Source organism: Aythya ferina (genome assembly GCF_964211825.1).
Source record: "Aythya ferina genome assembly, chromosome: 1".
Taxonomy (NCBI): Eukaryota; Metazoa; Chordata; class Aves; order Anseriformes; family Anatidae; genus Aythya; species Aythya ferina.
In genome coordinates, this window is record NC_140296.1 from 66914213 (window position 1) to 66930531 (window position 16319).

The window sequence follows — 16319 nt, forward strand, 5'->3', positions numbered from 1 at the left end:
TCCTACTCAGATTTTCTTAACTGTATTTCATTTACTTAGAGCCATACACACAGACTGCAAGCTGTTTTGCAGGTAAGTGATATGAACCCTGGTAAGCTAGCAGCCAGACAACTGTTAGGGAGAGGTAACTACTTCAGAGTCCCTGGAAGCCTACTAGCTGTGACAATCATGCAATTTACAACCCTGATGCACCCATAGTACCAACGGGTTCAGTGGGGCCCATGAGTGACCACTGCCACACAGTGTGGACATTTCTGAGAGTGAAATATTTCATGGCTTGTATAAACACTTTCTCCCATTCCAGGAAGGATGGAGATGCCTGGAATCATTCCTTACACAACATTCCTTCTTCTCTCAACTGCTTCAGCATACCCAGTTGTGGCAACCTCCCAGAGCTTTCATCCTTGGTACTCTCACAGGAGGAGGTAACTCCTTTATAGAGTTTGGATTTGTTCCACAGGAGTGCACAAGAATAGCAAACTGCAAGATTTCTCTGGAGTTCCCTTTTTTAATCCTTTTTGTAGAAAAAAAAAAATAAATATATATATTAAAATATTTCAGCAGAAATACAGTGTAAAGAGCAAAACATTCTCATGTCTCAGCATCACAGTAAAATAAAATAATAAATATAATAATAATAAATTACTAAAAATAGTTCACATTTATGGTTGTGTGAAGTGCCATGTAGTTTTACTGTGTGCTGTAGCACATTCACTCTGTAGTCCTTCTCATTGTTTCGGAGTGAGCTATTACGGGTCGAAGTGACAGTCCACAACAGTCAGCTGATGTATAAAAAGGTCTTTAACAATCATGTCATCACTCCTGAGACTGCAGTCATCCCTCTGTGAAATTTCTGTTATCGATGTACCAGGCTGAATAACCTTTGAAAAAAGCCCTTTAGGCTGCATTCTCCCAGCACCTTAGTAGTATTCACAGGCATGTGGTAACACAGATATTTCCAGAACTTCTTGTTCGGAGCAGCAGATGCAGAGGGCTTCCAGGTAATGGCTGGTAAAATACTAAGGGCTTTCTTAACTACTGGAGGCAAAGTCTCTGGCTCTTGGAAAGCCTGGAACTTTATTAAAACCAGTTTGATCTTTTTGTCTTCCAACGCACAGTTCACTGCTGCCTGCAGTTCAAAGATGCTTGGTCCGCTGACATAGGCTGGGCTCAAAATAATAATTATTCTTCTGCTTTGTCTAATGGCTGTAACAACTTCATCTGTGTATGCTGGAGAAGAAATTACAATAGTTACTGCACTGTATATTGGACTTTTATGAAAATCAGTTCCTTTAACAACAGCTAATCACCATAAATACAGAAAAACAGAAATAGGGATGTCGAGCAATCGCATAACACTTAGAACTGTGTTTGCCATCAAAGGGTACCACTGCCATTTTTACTCAGTGTGCAGAACACAAGTTCATACTCAAAAGGCACAGCTGAGACCACAACACATTCAAGCAAGGTCTCAAAGGATGCTTGGATTTGTCTTCATGTCTCCCAGGGACAGATACTGAGGGCTTTCTAATTACTGCTGGTGGAGCACTGTCTAAGGTTTGTCAGAAAGTAACTACTGAAAAATTCAGGGCCTTCTTTTCATGGAATGGAGTCTGCCTGCAAAATTATTGGAGAAGAATCTTTGTCTCATCTTAGTATCTCCCCAGAAACCACACTCAAATATACATATTTCTCAGGTGCAGGGACCAGATACAAAAATCAAATGTGATATGATTTAATCAGAAACTCCAGAGCCAAAATATATCATTTGTTGAACTAACACATAAGTTTTTTTTGGAAAGTGAAAAACAATTTTATAAGAAGCAGAAGATTTTCAATCATCCACTGGAAACTTACCTCCTCCTGGAAGAATATCTCTTTCAAGAATACATAACTTGTACCCATATTTGTTTTCAAGCACATCTGGAAGAAGCTCCAGGGCAAATTTTTCCTCACTAATAAAAGCAGAGTTGCTTTCAGAAGAGTCTGATTTTGCATAGGACACAAATGCATCAAATTCTTTGCCATCTAAAATAAATAAACAAGGAACAGTATGTACATTAACAAGTGTCTAAAGCATCCAGTTTCTTAATACAAAGTTTTGATTTATATTTTATACATTTACCTTCTATTTAAGCAGACCCAACACAATCTGAAAATTATCAGCTGTTCATGAAGTACAGACATTCAGTCCCCCAGAGCCAACCCATCCTCCCCAGTCTCTTCTCTGCAGACATACAGTACCAAAGTGAATGAGGATACTACAGATGACTATTGGAAAGAAGTTTAAATCAGGCACATTTCTGTATTTTCAATAGTAAGTGCCAGCTTTCACCAGTGGAAGATCTGGCCACTTCGAGGCAAATTCCTTGTTGTAGGGAATGATTCCCAATTTTTTCTCTCCTTCACCCAAATGCTAATTCCAAAGAGAGTCATCAATGTACAACCTACTTTAAATATGGTGAATTTTGTTTTAAAAAGAGGGAAGGAATTAGTATTGAATATCAACTGTTTGTGAAAGATACACAGTTTTCATTTACTTATGTTTCTAGTCAGAGAGATGGGTACAAGTAGCAGTGCTTAAATCTGATCCAAATATCAGACATTGAATACCCACCAGTTCCTGAACTTCGTTCCAGTTTCATTAAAATAATTTGTTTTTCAGGGTGCAGATTACAAATATATAAAGAACTTCTCTCAGCTCTGTAATACCCTGGTACCGGTGTCCCAAATTATACCTATTCCTAACCACACGATAAAAGAAACCTTATCTATTTGCTAAACAAAATTTAAACTACACTTTAGGGAACAGGAAAGAAAACGTAAGAAATTGCTTATGAAAGCAAAAGGCACACTGGTCTCATTACAGTTCCCCATATGTATGTTCCTAATGCCATTTGAGATGCCCTAAGGTGCCCTTTTGAGACTGCCAAATTTTGCACAGAAACTATTGGAGACCCAAACATTTTGGAACAGCAGGACAACCTCAGGCAATTCAAATAATATTGGACACCTGTGTTTAAATACCTGAGTCATTTCATGTGTCAATACAGACAACAGAAACCAGACAGCAATTCAGCTGTTTAGCAGAGGATCCTACTCCAGGGTCTTTCTGCAGGGTGAGCTGAGAAGCTCTCTAGATTTCACTGCACTGACTACATCTACACTGAATGGGAATTGAGACACCTAACTCTGGCACATACGCCTAAGTAATGGTACTGAATGTTACCCCATGCATCAGTGCTGACATCCTGATTTCTGTTCCTAGAAGTTAGATTAGGATCACAAATCTGAGCTAGCCCCATCACGTTCCCACAGGATCAGAAGAGACCCTCTCCCTAGGAAGAAAAGAGGCTCGAACACAAATAGAAAAGGGTTTCAATAAAAATGGAAAACTAATGACATGTGTGAGTTGGAGTCAAACAATTCATAACTAGCAGGTTACATTCATAATCAGCAGGTAGCAGAAAACACATAATCAAAAGAAAGCGTAGGTGTACAAATCCGTTTTGGAGGCTGAGGATATGATGAGACAATAAATGTTATATCTCTGCTCCTCCCCCTGCTCCTTGCCAAGTGGCATACACTCCTGCCACTTCCTTGTATGAGTGTTGAAACGTTTGCGGTATCAGAGGAAGCTGTTACCACAAAAGTAGCTCGCTAGCTAATTATCTTGTGCTGGGCTGTTTTACTGCCAAGCTGAGCCAACATAGGTCCACAAGAAAGAATCACCAACAGCAGGCATACATGGACTGGGGTGGGGGTTGGTGGCAGAACAGTGGGTCATTAGGCTAGTGTAGCCAAAATGTCCAGCTACATCCTAACTTGAAGCTGCTTTGAAAATGTTTTTAAATGACATAAAATCCTTTGCACTACAAGCCAGGTATTCCTTATTTCACCCACAGAGGTCACTGCAGTCTCAGTAGACAATGACCATTGATTAAATGCATCACTTTTTTCTTTTTTTTTCTTTTTAACATCACTATTACAAAGTCAAATTAAAAGCATATCCATAGTAAACACCACTGATTTTTTTTTTTATTTTTTTTCCCCAGAATTGTACAAGAGAACCGTTATACCTTGAGAAACTTTTGAGACAAACATTTAAGATGCCCCAAAAGCTGAAAATGAAGAACACCTCAGTTAAGGAAAGCAGCTGCGTCCTTTGTCTACACATGTTAACATCACAGCTCTCTTTGTCCTTGTGGGAGAAGGTGAGATTTTTAAAAAGTATATCTTAATTAGGTAAGGAGGAGGCCCAAGAGTTAGAGAGGCATGAGAGTATGACCTCACTACTCTCTTCAGTGACCTAGTATGAGGGTACACAGGAGATGGTGATAGATATTTCTGAGGTACAAGGGGTAAGAGGAAAGGCAACTGCCACAGGCTGCAACAAGGGAATTTCTCAATAGTTGGTAGTTAAAAAATTTTCACGGTGTGAGTGGTCAAACATTGGAGCATGTTGTCCATTTTGTGGATTCTCTGTCCTTAGAGGTACACAAAACTCGTCTGAAAAAGGTCCTGAGCAATCCAGGCTAGGCTTGCTATGATTAGAGCAGAGCCTTGGATGAGATGACTTCCAGGGTCCCTTCCAACCTGTGTGATTCTGCAATTCTCTGGTTCTGTGTTAAGAGGGATAGGAGAGAAGCAACAATGGAAAGGAAGAAACAGCAAAATGAAGTCATAAGTTCTGCTTGCTCTTTGAGCAAGCCATTTCAGATCTCAAGTGACTTGATATGTACTCACATGAAGTGAGAAGTACATATTCTTGCAGATGGGAACACCTTTTGTAGTGAGTCATCTTCAGGCATAAAACTATCTGGATAGGCACAGCAAGTCTGCACATTTCATGCCCTCGTGCTGCAAATGGCACTGTGCACATGTGGTATATAAGAGTCAGGTATAAGGACAGAGGGTACAAGAGACCCAAAGGTGTCTTAAAACTCAATGCACAAATCTCATCAGGTCTGTCTCTGTCCTACTCATATATGTTGCAAGGTCTAAGGGGACTTTCCAGAGGCTCTTAAATCAATTTTCTACCAAACAGAGGGGAAATTTTGAGTGATTTCCCAAATAGTTTTTGCTAGATGCCATAAGGCTTACAAAAATATTTTCCAATTATTTCATTGTGTATGTGTTTATAGATAAATAGATATAGCTATTTCAACCTCACACATAATTAACAGACACATATGGAAATATAAAAGCAGACACATATCTCAAGTTGCATCAAGAGCTAAGGATTTTTAGAAAAATTTCCTTGGGCACATACTATCAGATTTATTTAAACCCATGCAAGAAAACTAAATGTTAATTTTTTTGAAGTAGGCACTGTGATTTCAGATACGTTTCTACACTGCCTACTGTGTTGGCACTCCATTTTAGCTGAGATGATGTGGCAATGCTGCTACAGAGATTTGAAATGTGAAAGAGTTAATCACTGATGTAAACGTCAGGAAGGTCAACATAATTTTTGGAAAGGAAATACTGCCCCAAAGTGCACTTCTCGGTGTCCTGCCATCGTCTTATTTCACAGAATCACAGAACCACAGGATGGCTGAAGCTGTGAGGGCCCTCTGGAGGCCACCAGGCCCCAGCCCTGCTCCAGCAGGGCCACCCAGCACAGGCTGCCCAGGCCCATCTCCAGGTGGCTTTTGAAGGTCTCCAAAGAGGAGTCCCCACAGCCTCTCTGGGCAGCCTGTGCCAGGGCTCCTCACCTGCACAGCACAGAAATGCTGCGTGGTGCTCAGAGGGAGACTTCTGGGGGACAGTTTGTGCCCAGGGCCTCTGGCCCTGACACTGGGCACCTCTCACAAAGGCCTGGCTCTGTCTTCTATGCCTTCTCTACTCAGATATTTAAACACATTAATAAGAGACTCCTCTTCTCCAGGCTGAACGGTCCCACCTCTCTCAGCCTCTTCTCATAGGATATTCCAGTCCTTTCATCATTTTAGTGGCCCTATGTTGGACTTCTTCCAGTATGTCCATGACTCTTGTACAGGGGGCTCCAGAACTGGACACAAAGATCCAGGTGCAGCCTCACCAATGCTGAGTGGAGCAGAAGAATCACTTCTTTTCACCTGCTAGCAATACTTCTTAGCATCTTCAGTGTACTGCTGACTCATGTTCAAGAGGCTGTCCACCAGGACCTCTAGGTCCTTTTCTGCAGAGCTGTTTTTCAGCTGGGTGGCCCACAGCCTTTACTGATACTTGGGTCTTTTCCTCTCCAGGTGCAGGACTTGAGCCTGCCAAAGTCCCTCTGGATCCCAACATGGCCCGCTGGTGAACCTGCCATTCCCCTCAGTTTTGTGTTGTCTGCAAGTTTACTGAGGATGCACTCTACTCCATCATCCAGATAATAAATTAAAATGTTAAACAGGACTGGACCCAGTATTGAGTCTCTGTATTTTTCTTTTCTGTTTTCTCTTCTGAGATATTATTTGGTTTACACTGAAAAATACATTAGACCTTGGACTCCCTCACTTAGTTCTGCAAGGACATTTTATTCTTGTCCATAGGTTCAGTTGCACATTAGAAGTCTGGTGATGCTTTGTTATTTCCTGAAGATGAACTGGTAAAATGCAACTTCTTATTCTGATCATCTATGGATAAATTATGGATCTTGTAAAAATCTTACCGTGGTATTTCAAGTGGTATTTAGATATTTCCTCCATATTGCTTGGCCTTTTTATTATTATTATTAATTTATTATTATTTTATTCTGAATTTATTATTATTTTAATTCTGAATCCACTGAGCATCCTGCTAGCTTTAACAGCACTTGTATCAGCTCAAAGAGAACAGGGTTATTAAGAGAATTGAATTGATTAATTCACACTGGATTAACCCACACAGAAAAAGACAATTGTAAATGAGAGAAAAGTAATATTACACCACGGTTCTTACCTCCTGTAGTTTCATTGTGGACCAGATAGCTTCGGTACATCAGCACTATTTCAATCCAGTGCTGGTAAATAAAAACAGTGCACGAAAGGAATGCAAAGAGGATAGAAATGGCACTGCATAGTATGTATAAGAGAAACACTGTAGAAAGAAAATCATAATTCATTCTTTTCAAAATAATGTTGACACTTAGATGAAAACATCAGTTCACAAATGGGGATAACCCAGCTCACAATCATCACTCTTGCACCTCTGGCAACCCTTAGCAAAGTTGGGGATTAATTGAGCTGCAAATCTCAGCATAGCGTTTCAGTCTACCACCGGAGACCATGATTAAATTGCATCTCCTTGATGGTGTGAAATGCCCATCTGTGATGAAAGGCACAGAGAAAATAGTCTATGGTACACTCAACAGAGACGAAAGTAGTCATTTCTTGAGATGGAAAAGAAACAAATAGCTGCACACAGTGCCCCGTTGGAGACTTCCTGTGCCACCCCAGTGATGAATCTTCACTGTGAACTATGGTTAAAATCAGAGAGCAGTTTAATTTCCATTCTGATTCTGGTTTTGGCCTTTGCTTGAAAGGCTGACACATTCATACCAGTTACGGTAACTTCTCAGAAACACGCATGCTATAGACTGGGGAAACAAACAGAAAAGTCCTATGAGTCCAATCAAAGAATACTATTGCTTTCAGCAGACACTCTGCCACAGTTTAGTAGATTGCTTATTACCACTCAGAGATGCTGCTATCCTCTTTCCCCTACCACTTACTCTTCAGCTTCCACCTGACTGCAGGAAGTCCCCATATATCTCCATCCTCTTGAGCAATCATCAGAATAATGTGTGTTTCTGACAAAACAAACTTTTTCTATCCAGCTTCAAGAAAGTGCTGTAGCTAGATAAAAAACCATTGACCATGTCAATGGAAAAGAAATATGTAGCAGTGAGTAAATCAAAATACATCTATAAGGGCAAATAGTCCTCCATCTGGTTTTACCTCTCCGTTTTCTTTTCAGCTGGATCACAGCAGTAGCATTCCCCACAGAATTTTGAGCAAAGCATGTGAAGTTGCTTCTGAAGTCCATCTCAGAAACTTCCTCCAGTCTGGCAACATGAAGAAGTATGTGTCCTTTTAAACCTTTTGGATAAACACTAAAGAGAAAAAATATATATTTGCATGACACCTTTGCTGTTTATTCACACAATCCCCAAATGCCTTAAAGACATTGAAAGAGGAGCTTAGCAACTTCTTGACATTCAGCTTTAAGTTTTAACAGAGATGCAATACTCTGATTTAGAACTTCCATTTGCTTTTTCATTACATGTTGAAGGACAAAGCCTCAGGAGTTTTCTTCCATAAAATTATATTAAACTGTTGTGGTAAAATTTTTACAGTTGCTGACAGTGTAACCACACTACTGTGTTTTGTTGCTGTTGTTGTTCTCCTTACCTTGTTTTCTGGTTCAGTTTCTTATCTATATTTTCTTTGTTGCTTCTTTTCCATGTTACACTTCTTATAGAACCTCTTTCAAACCCAAACTGTACTGGGCATTCCAGTTTAAGGGGCTTTCCTGGAAGAAATTAACACAGGAAAACCATGTATGGAGGACACTTCCCTCAAATAGCCTGGGATCTGTAATAATATGTAGTCCTGCCTTTAATATTCACAAAGATATATATGAAGAAAAAAAGATGTATAGAAAATTCTCACGCTCAAAGAGAGCAAAGCTCTTTTGTTTTATCAAGATCTACCATCATCTCTCTAAATATCTCATTTAAACTTTTTCTTTCACTTTCAGAGAAGAAAGCAAAACTTACCAAGCTCTGCTTCAAGGAAAACCACTCCACTGGGATACAAAATATTTGGTGGATGGATAGTATTTCTTGCTGCAATTAATAAGAATATTATTAATGTTCATCTTAATATTAATTATTAATATTCTTCTTAATAAAACTATTGTCAATGCCAATGACCAGAAAAAATATTTTACTGATTTTTCTTTTTCAAATACTGGATCAACTTTAGACACCTCAGTCCAAGAGGACGATTTATGGTTGCTGAAGTGTCTGAGAGTTCACAGATACAAAAGTTTTGACTACAAAATTTATGTAACTACTTAAAGACTTGCTATCTCAGTTGCTCTGATACACTGCCATCTTACCTGAGCTGGGGAGCTCAGCATCTGTCCTGCACTTAAGGTTATTTAAGATTCAGATATTTGGGGCCCCTTTACAAGACCCCTGAGGGAACTTACCCCCACACCAGTCCCCTGCCAAGCCCCATTCCAGTAAGCATACATGCAGCAGGTTACTTCCATGAGTTTCTTTTCATACCATAAGTTTATTTTCAAAACAGAGCTTGTCAAAGAGCACAGGCAATGACACCCACAGTTTGTGCAGTTGTGCAGCTAGGCAATGACCCAGGCTATGGGAAAACAGCCTGAAGGGGCTAAAATCCACACTTCTGATACTCTGATATTCTAGAAAAGTCCCATACTGAAGGAAATTGTGCCACAGAGACACCAGAGGCACTTTTTTTTTTTTTTAAACTAAGCTGCAGCAGAGAAATGTATGCAAAGTTCACGTGTAGTATATATGTACACAGTAGATTTCAAGTGTTTTTCTGACTGCTGTGAACTGAAGAACAAAAACTGAGAAACATAGTTTATTAGTTCATGTTCAGCCAGATCAGAATAAAAGCAGATCTAGTCCATGCCTGGGACCTGTGATTGACTGGAGTGACAGAAGTGTCTGATAAGAGTGTCTTCCAGCACTCAATCACATACATCTGTAGAAAAGCATAGCTTTTTGACTACACAACTTAGGTAGCTATCTCTGTTATCAAACTAAACATTTCCTGATACTGAGCCAAAAATGTGCTCCCTTGCACAGTGCTGATGTTGCTCAACTGCACTCTGCTAGGCAATGTACATCGATTGCTCACAGGTCCCCTGTTTCTTCTGACATTAAAATATCATGGAAGATGACAGTGATCCCACCAACATCACCTTCCTCATCATTGTCAAGAGCAAAAAAGGGAAGTTCTCATTCATGTCACAAGAAAAATTCTGTCACCTAACTTCAGAAGAGGATTCTGTAACTCTTACTTTCACACAAGCCTCTACTTTAAGATTGAGATACACTGCTTTTTGCTACATTTGCCATGCAGGATTAGCATACAGGATTCTACCTTCCCAGTGTTCAAATACCTCTCTAACATTGCATACATGTATACGCTAAGTACATGGAGAACATTGGCACCAATTGTGGTTTCATAAATTCTACTCACAGATTGAGAGATTTAAAAACTTTTTTTTTTTTTTTTTTTTTCAGAACAAGAGCCGGAACAAAAGACATAACTTGGGTAGTAAAAAATAGAGGAAACATTTTATTTGAGGCATTTTATTCTTAGTTATTATATTACTCACCAATGACTTCAACTGTAACTGCTGTTCTCATTGTCCATTTAGTAGTATTGTCAAATAGAGTGTAATCACATACATATATGCCAGCATCTTCATCATAGGTTGGATTCAAGTAGATTTCATTATGCTTTAGCTTTAGGCTTTTTCTGTTTTCCCTGTGTTTTACTCGATGACCATCCTAACGAGAAGAAAAGAGTATCAGGGATTTAGATGTCCTTTTGTTGTTGATACTGCTGTTAAAAAAAAATTATTTTAATACATGTGGATGAGATTGCCATGACAGCGTGGCTAAGCCAAACTGTTTCCATTGAAACGTCAAAAAAAAATTTATTAGCAGTCTGAGGACTTTTGCAAGTTACATTAAAAAATATTGCCTATAGTATGTGGATATCATTGCCTGTAAAATAAATAAATAAATGAAAAATATTTAATAGTTGTGGCACGTTAGAGAAATACGAAATCATGAACCTAGTATAAATGAAATTCGTTACCAAAGAGACAAGAAAATCATCAATATTTTATTTATTGACAGACTATTTGTATTTTGTAAATAAATGATTTTGAAACTAGCTTCACATTCTTTTATGATAAGATTATGGTTTGGGATTGTTTGAGGTTGATAATACCATCACTATATTCAAAAGAAAAAATGCTGACTTTTTTTTTTTTTAAAAAAAAAGCATCCTTATTTTTCACAGTTTAGTTTAAGAAAAATCTCTAGGTCTATTACAATTTTTCCTTAAATCAATTTTATGAAACAAAATCCACCAATGTAAAATGAGGTAAAGACATACCTCATTTAAAACTTAAATGTAAATGAAGAATAATTTTGACTAGATGATCATTCTACTTTATAGAATAAATACTGTAAATAAATCAAGATAGTAAAATGCACAACTGAATTTTCAGTCATATTAATTTGCATATATAGTACAAGTTTAGATAATATATTACAGTTATAAACAAAGTAGGAATAAATTTTAGATTGCTACTATTTTAAATTAGTTGAAAAAGATTAAGTCAATGATTTTCCAGTGGACTACTATTTCATTAAAAACAACAGTCCTAGAAAGAACAATCTGAAACATTAATCTTGAAATTCTTTTGTTTGTAACAAAGCCACTTTTTCTTTCTTATATCTGACATTTTCATAATTTATAATGTCAAAACAAAACTTTCAAATTTTAAGTTTCAACCATGTCAATTTTGTAAAAAACTTATTTTGATTCTCAATTGCTTCAATTAGTTGAAAAGAAAGCATTTCTAGACTTCTGTTTCATGGAATAATGTTGCAGGTGTTACCAGTTCCATCAAAATTCTTCCTTATGGACTTGATAGACATTCAAGATTTTGCTTTTGGGCTGAACACCTCAGTCTGTGTTGTTTGTCACAGATGACATTCAAGAGCCTACGGCACATGAGTATCAACCAGGCCTAACCCTGTACGTCCACCGAGCATTTTCAAATGCTTAAGAGAGTGACTCTTACCTTGTACCATTTTACATCTGTCTTTCTTATATGGCTGTAGCATTTTGTCCCAGGACAAGATATGGAATTCCCATTACCAGCAAGAAGATACAGCGTATTTGTGTCGTAACCAGAACATTTTGCCTCCTTTTTTGTTTGAACCTCCAGAACAATTTTGAGACATGGGATTTTTTCCCTGAGTGATGCATTAAAAAAAAATAATATTTTAATACACAAAACAAACAAACAAGAAAACCACAACCAAACAAAATATATTAATTCTTACACAGAAATATGAGCCTTTTTCCCATTACATACCGTATCATACAGATGTAGATTCCAGAAGCATTGTCCCTTACTGGTTTAAACCAAAGTGCATCCCCTTGCAGAGCAGAGTTAGTGCTTTCCCTGATAGCTTCCAGATGCTCTTTGTCTTTCTGATGCCAGAACCATTTCACCTCATGTTGTTTTACAGGTGAATTTTTATAAATGTTGGTGGCATCTTCAGCTGGTAAAGCGCATCGTAAAACAAACTCCTCATCACTAATAGTGCGATACCATAATTGAGGCTTTGCGTGGAAACACCCTGAAAAGCAGGAAAATAAAATACAAGCACCACATGAAAAAACACACAGCATTCATGTTAAAAAAAAAAAAAAAAAAAAAAAAAAAAAAAAAAAGAGAGAGAGAGAGAGAGAGAGAGAGAGGAATACTGAAATACTGAAAAAAATAGTTTTGCTTTTCTTCATGCTAAATATTTTTATGTGACCTTATGCTCAGCTAATGACCAACTTAAATTTTCTTAAACACAGAATTGGTCAAAGATTTCAAACACTTAATCAAAGGCTGTCAAATGTTTATTATGCCTTTTTTAAACATCTAATATGAAAATAGTTTAAGATTTATAGCAAACCAAAGATTTTCACATGGGTGTTAACCTGTTAAACCTCAACTTTGTAGGAAAGCCAAAGCTCTCCTCGTTTCCCTCATATTAATGGAGGAGAGACTGACGCAAACCTGAAAAAGCAGACCCTGCCTGCCTCACTCCCTAATGAGGATGAGATTGACAAACATTTCATTATCCTATCATTGCTTTCAAATTTTTCTCCTTGTAAATTGCAGTTACCTTCTCTAAAGCTAAATGATATTTTGGATTCCGAAAGCTGTGGTCACACATCCTAACCCCCAATTCTCAATTCTCTAAAGGCTCACCGACCTTGCTGCATAACCCTTCCTGCTAGTCAGGATGTGGTAACCCTTGAAAGCAGGATGAAGGCACGATTTCACTTCAGCAGAAGGGAGCACATGAATTCTTCAGTTCCTCGCCTGCCCGTCTGAGAGTTTCATTGTACTTTTGGTTTCTCTCTGCAATTTGATCAAGCTTTTCCAGACAGATTGTGTGGGTAGGAGACTTTGAAATCTCAGTCTCACTCTGCATTTCTCTTTCACCTCCCACTTGCTTGGAACAGCTGCTGGAGACTTCAAGGAGTCATGAAAACAATTCGTTTGCTCCATTCGGTTATAAGAAATTCTCCTTTATATTTTCCCTTTCCTTTTCATTGAGGAACTGAATTTTGCACTCTATGTAGGGTCAACTGATCTGTACTACCAACACTTAAACAGGCTTCAGAAAGGCTAAAAAGCAGATATTTGCCTGAAACAGTATTAACAGGTGCAGGAAAAACTCATAAAGGCATGGCAAAATGTACACCCACTTTTCTAAGTTGTCAGCAAGCACCACAAACACCAAAACAAACACCTCACCAAAGCAAACTCTTACCTGGCAAATTAATCTCTCTAACTTCTGCTCCAGTGACAAACAATGCTAGAATCCAACAAAAAGTGAGCATTATTTTCTTTATCAATTTTGGTTGACATTCTGAGACATTTTCTTTAAGAACCATCTTGCTTTCTGTAAAAGAGGAAAACAGACATTTATTGCAAATAATAAACCAAAAAGATAAGTAGGTAAATATGTATCTCATGTAGCTCTACAAGCATTAGCAGACAATATTTCCAAAATATTGTGTGTTTTAAAAATGGGGTTTGCAGCACTCTTCCTGCTCAAGCTATTACATGCAAGTTTAGGATAGGCGGTATTCAAGAATACACAAAAACCTGTCTAAATACACTTTGCTTACAGTTGCTTACAGCTGTATTTCTGGGTTATACCTACAGAAATGCGGAATTGCCTGCCTGCAGTGGAAATGCAGTTTTTTCAGCAGCTGTTGTTGTTACAAGAGGAGCCTATCCCCTAAAGTGGGTCATAACATACCAGATAATGAGATCAGCCTTTAGTTAGTCAGTGAGAAAGGTGTAAGCGGTACCAAGACCCATGGAGTTCTGTCACAACTTAAGGCCAACAGCCCCAGAGTGTGTAAAGTGGTTTCCTCTGAGATCAAACCAAATCAGAAGGCATGCTTATAGCTGCAAATGGCAAATGGCATGAGGCAGGCTGTCCAGCATTTATTTTCAATAACCTTAAATTAGGTATTTAGTGAGAAGAGTGTCCAGTGTCTGTGACTGACATGTCTGGACCGCCTGACTCAGGATCTCAGTGAGTAAAGGCTATATCCTTTACTGATGTTCACACTGTGCAAATGAGACCTCAAGTACTTTTTCTTTGTTTATTGGTCTATAAAGTGACTCTGCATTTGCACTGCTGCCAGAGAGACCCTGAGTCAGCCCAAGGGCAAAAAGGAAGAGGTCAGGCAAGGGCCAGTCCCTACTCTGTTGGCACCTCATGCAAATCAGACATGACTCAGGCAGGCAGCAAGAGATCATCCAGTGCACACTGAGCGGGCAACCTAGGAGAGGAAAACTCCCACTCTACAGTTTTTTCAGGCAGCTGTTCTTTGTAGAGAGGAGCACTTTAGTCACTGTTCTGTTCAGCATGTCTCTATTCCCTACAAGTGAATGGAACAATCTATTTTTACACTCAGAGTTCATATTAGGTGTCTTGCCTCATACTGGTATTTTCTTACACATTGGCTACAGCCAACTATCATCACCCCATACACATTTTATAATCATCCTGAAACTTCAAGCCAATATGTAAGTCTGAATAAAGAGAGAGTTTCACTGGGTGAAAACCTCCTAAACTTTAGAAAGACTGTCCTATCCACTGCAAAAGGATTAATGGATCCTGACTCTTTTGAATCTGGATTTAAGACAGTCACAAAGATCTCTCTCAAAGTACCCATTAGTGCTGCATCTGGACATATGCACACTGCATAAAACAAAAGATAATGCTTTCAGTTATGTCACCCCCCCAGCCAGTATGGCAAAGGCATACTGGTTGCAGCAGCAAGCAGAACCCAAAGGCCTTGTGTGCGATTCAAGCTGGATTCCCTTGAGCAAGTGAGCTGATGCAGTGTGTCAGTGTCACCAAACAGGGAAGGTCTCATCTGCTGTTCTGTCCTCCCACTTCCATCTCCCTTGACCCCAAACAAATGGTCCAACCCCTGTCCAGTGGCAGTTTGGGTCCTCTTTGGTGACTCAGTTCAACTTTCTGAGCCACTAGAAACTATTTGAGGAGTTCCTGACCTGATACAAGATAAGCTGTGAGACTGTTGACTCTGCTGATTCTGTTGACTGTTGACCGTGACTACCCATTTGTCTGTGTTCAGGGACTAGCAGCCTATAAGTAGTAAAATTATATTATGTTGCCATTCACAAAACATTTAACAATGCCACTGACACATAATGTCTCCAGTTTACTGCCATGCTAACAACCTGCTCTTCAAGTTCAAAGGGTCATCAGGAAGGGGAAGAAGTGGGAAAGGGAGGGATTACTAATTAATTTAATAACTTTGGTTAACAATCTGTATAATTCTCTGTTGTATTTTGCTAGCCATGGGAAGACACACCACTGCCAAATTTTGGGGCTAATTTACAACACTTCAGTTAGAGAGCTGCAGAGCCTTCACATTTTTATAGTGCTTGCAAAATCATTACAAGATGTGAAACTAAGAAGTGTGGTCTTGCAAAAGTGTTTGACGAGAAGAAGGAAATTCACAGCTGAAGCAAAAAACAATTATCAAAGGAAGGGGTTACGTGAAATAGTAAATGACCATCCATGTGTATTTGCACTGCAGGTGGACTCAGGGTGATTCAGTGACTCAAAATATTCAGTGACTTGCTTTTATCTTGGTCGGTATCTGCCAAAAAAAAAAAAAAAAGAAAGCAGCCTTTCCCTGGGCAACTTATTAAAAGGAGTCTCTCTGCCTTCTGCCATGTCTGCATCCCTATTATCATATCCTAGGTCCAGCAATTTAGTATGTCATTTCACTGAAACGTAACTTATATGCAAATGAGTCTAATGTTATCTTAACATGGTAAAACAATGTAAGAGAACAAGAACTGTCTTATTTTGCCTATGTTTAAACTCCTTCAGGACTCTCACAAGGAAATGATAAATCTCCATTTGACAGTATTTGGTATACATTTACATAAAATATAAGGAAAAGAAATAAAAATCCTGAGAGCGGCACAAAATTTCACAGTATCTCTGAAATGTA

The 16319-nt window shown here is 38.6% G+C and overlaps 1 protein-coding gene across 10 annotated transcripts in view; it reads right to left on the reverse strand.

The window, feature by feature from the left end:
- Positions 1 to 541: 541 nt before the first annotated feature.
- Positions 542 to 16319, reverse strand: part of LOC311434006 (interleukin-18 receptor 1-like) — a 43695-nt gene continuing 27917 nt past the window's right edge. For 9 of the 10 annotated variants that reach the window (XM_084513782.1, XM_084513780.1, XM_084513778.1 and 6 more), the window contains 10 exons: positions 13580 to 13711; positions 12118 to 12385; positions 11821 to 11995; positions 10336 to 10510; positions 8726 to 8794; positions 8358 to 8478; positions 7905 to 8059; positions 6907 to 7044; positions 1858 to 2028; positions 542 to 1230 (listed from right to left, as the gene is read on the reverse strand). In XM_084513782.1, coding sequence (XP_084369908.1) covers positions 857 to 1230; positions 1858 to 2028; positions 6907 to 7044; positions 7905 to 8059; positions 8358 to 8478; positions 8726 to 8794; positions 10336 to 10510; positions 11821 to 11995; positions 12118 to 12385; positions 13580 to 13711 — 1778 coding nt within the window. In that variant the 3' untranslated portion in view covers positions 542 to 856. Of the gene's footprint in view, positions 1231 to 1857; positions 2029 to 6906; positions 7045 to 7904; positions 8060 to 8357; positions 8479 to 8725; positions 8795 to 10335; positions 10511 to 11820; positions 11996 to 12117; positions 12386 to 13579; positions 13712 to 15855; positions 15960 to 16319 lie in introns of all 10 variants that reach the window. The other variant, XM_084513784.1, reaches the window with a different exon arrangement.